Here is a 1,895-nt window from a genome sequence, read left to right as displayed (position 1 = left end):
TTCGTGATAGCTGGACCCATTGATATCACGTGCAGCGTCCGTGGTCAGAGAGAAGTGCCAAGAGATAGAGTAATCACGGAGGCCCTCCGCTTTTCCGAAAGTTTTCGAATTTTGCCAAGCCATGGAGCCATCCGTCGCCGCGGAATGCTTCTCAATCGTACTGAGAATAATCAACAGACCAAAGCAATTGTCAACTTACACACAATGGGGAGAGGCCTCGAGACTCCCCTTTGGAAGCGCCATTGCGTGATCGCATACGCGTTCGATCTGGCCATGCCTCAGACGGAGATCTCACAGAGATTGAACCTCACGAGGCCGACTGTAAACACGCTTATCCAAGCCGCAAGAGCGCGCAGTCCAACTTCAGACCTGGCGGATCTGCAAGCGGCGGTCAGCGTACAACCGCGCAGCGGCAGACCAAGAAGAGCTGCACCCGGTGATGAGGTATCCCTTACCGTCCGAAGAGGTGTCCGGGAACACCCATTTCATGCGATGAACGACGCAGCCAACCGTCATCTTAGGGAACGCCAAGTACTCGGCGAGATCGATCACAACATCCGACCACTAGGGGCGCAGCAGGTGTATAATGTCTTGCAAGACCCTGAACAGTGCGCAGCGGACGTAGACGACCAAAGAGCGTATACACGACATCGTGTGTACAGACGTAACGAGCTTAGCGCTGCCAATATCTCAAACCGTCAAGCATATCTTTTCGAGGTTGAGCAGCTAGACCAAGCCGAGGCGATCATCATATGCTGCGATGAGAAGGCCTACCACTTTGGTGGCACGTCTAATCAGCACATATCATTGCCGATTAATACGAGCTCGTATCAAAGCTGTGCCCCGACCCGTTTCAAACTTGAGCAATGGGCTGCTGCTTGCGGCGACGACTGTAGCGTGACGAGACCCTGGACTGTTTGGGAACTTGAAGACCAGACATCTGAGGAGCTGCAAAAGCAATTGAACGAATGTAATGTACAGGCAAGGAAGATTACTGAAGAGCAACGTGCCAATGCCAGCATACATGGCACGTCTGAACACCAGTACCTCGTCTGGATGAACACGCAGGTCAAGATTAAACGTCTTTGGATGCGGGCCAATGCTAACGACAGTGGGGGCCCTAAGGATTGGACGCCAGAACGCCTCTTTCCCTACCAACATCACGACCCGAAAGACGGCGCCAAAAAGCTCAACTTTGTGTGGTACGCTTTCGAAGTGTATCGGAAGCTGCTTTTTCCCTACTACCGCGAGATCTGTCGGCGCAACCCGGGTAGGAGAGTGGTCATCCAGGAGGATAATCATGGACCACATCTAAAGGCTCGCAAACTATTACAGCCCGAAATACAACAACAAGGTATTGTGTTTGTGAACCATCCTGGTAACTCACCAGATCTTGCACCGATTGAGGGCCTTCAAGGTGAGCATGAGAGGAAACTAGCAAGCTTTGTGTATGAAGTGAGGGATGCACAGGCCGCTACTGTGCGGAGGGCAAAAAATCTCCTCAGATGCACTTGGCAAAGTAAAGACTTTGACGAGACTGTGAAGGGCAAGGTTTGCAGAGCCGCTTACAAAGAGCTGGCGAAGAGGTGCAAGATGGTGGGAGGAAGCAATCACTTTAAGGATGATGTCTATATCCATCCAGACTGAAATATTACACAAGTCAGGTATCTCGAGTACGATCAAGTGCAAAATCCGTTGTACAGTGCGGTCAGTCGTCTGAGCAAACATCAAGTGACACCTGCGTGGGCTGTTGTGGCGGACACAGAGTCAAGAATGTGGAAGGAAAGTATGCTGGTTGTAGACGATGGCTTGTTGGACGATGTAGATTTTGAGGAACGCTTGAGCCAGCAGATTTGAAGCGCGGCTCCTTGTGCCGGCCGCGCTTGTGGCTCACA

General features: G+C 51.7%; 1 protein-coding gene across 1 annotated transcript; it reads left to right on the top strand.

Annotated features, from left to right (window-relative positions):
- Positions 1–204: 204 nt before the first annotated feature.
- On the top strand, positions 205–1,647 carry MAM_08450 (uncharacterized protein; the record flags this gene model as incomplete). The annotated part of the gene is made up of 1 exon (XM_040827247.1): positions 205–1,647. One exon carries the CDS (start codon positions 205–207, stop codon positions 1,645–1,647), a length of 1,443 nt encoding a protein of 480 aa, XP_040674758.1.
- Between the last annotated feature and the right edge of the window lie 248 nt (positions 1,648–1,895).

Source organism: Metarhizium album, assembly GCF_000804445.1.
Source record: "Metarhizium album ARSEF 1941 chromosome Unknown scaffold_81, whole genome shotgun sequence".
Lineage (NCBI taxonomy): Eukaryota > Fungi > Ascomycota > Sordariomycetes > Hypocreales > Clavicipitaceae > Metarhizium > Metarhizium album.
Note: the sequence above shows the minus strand (reverse complement) of the source record. Positions and strands in the feature narration are given on the sequence as shown.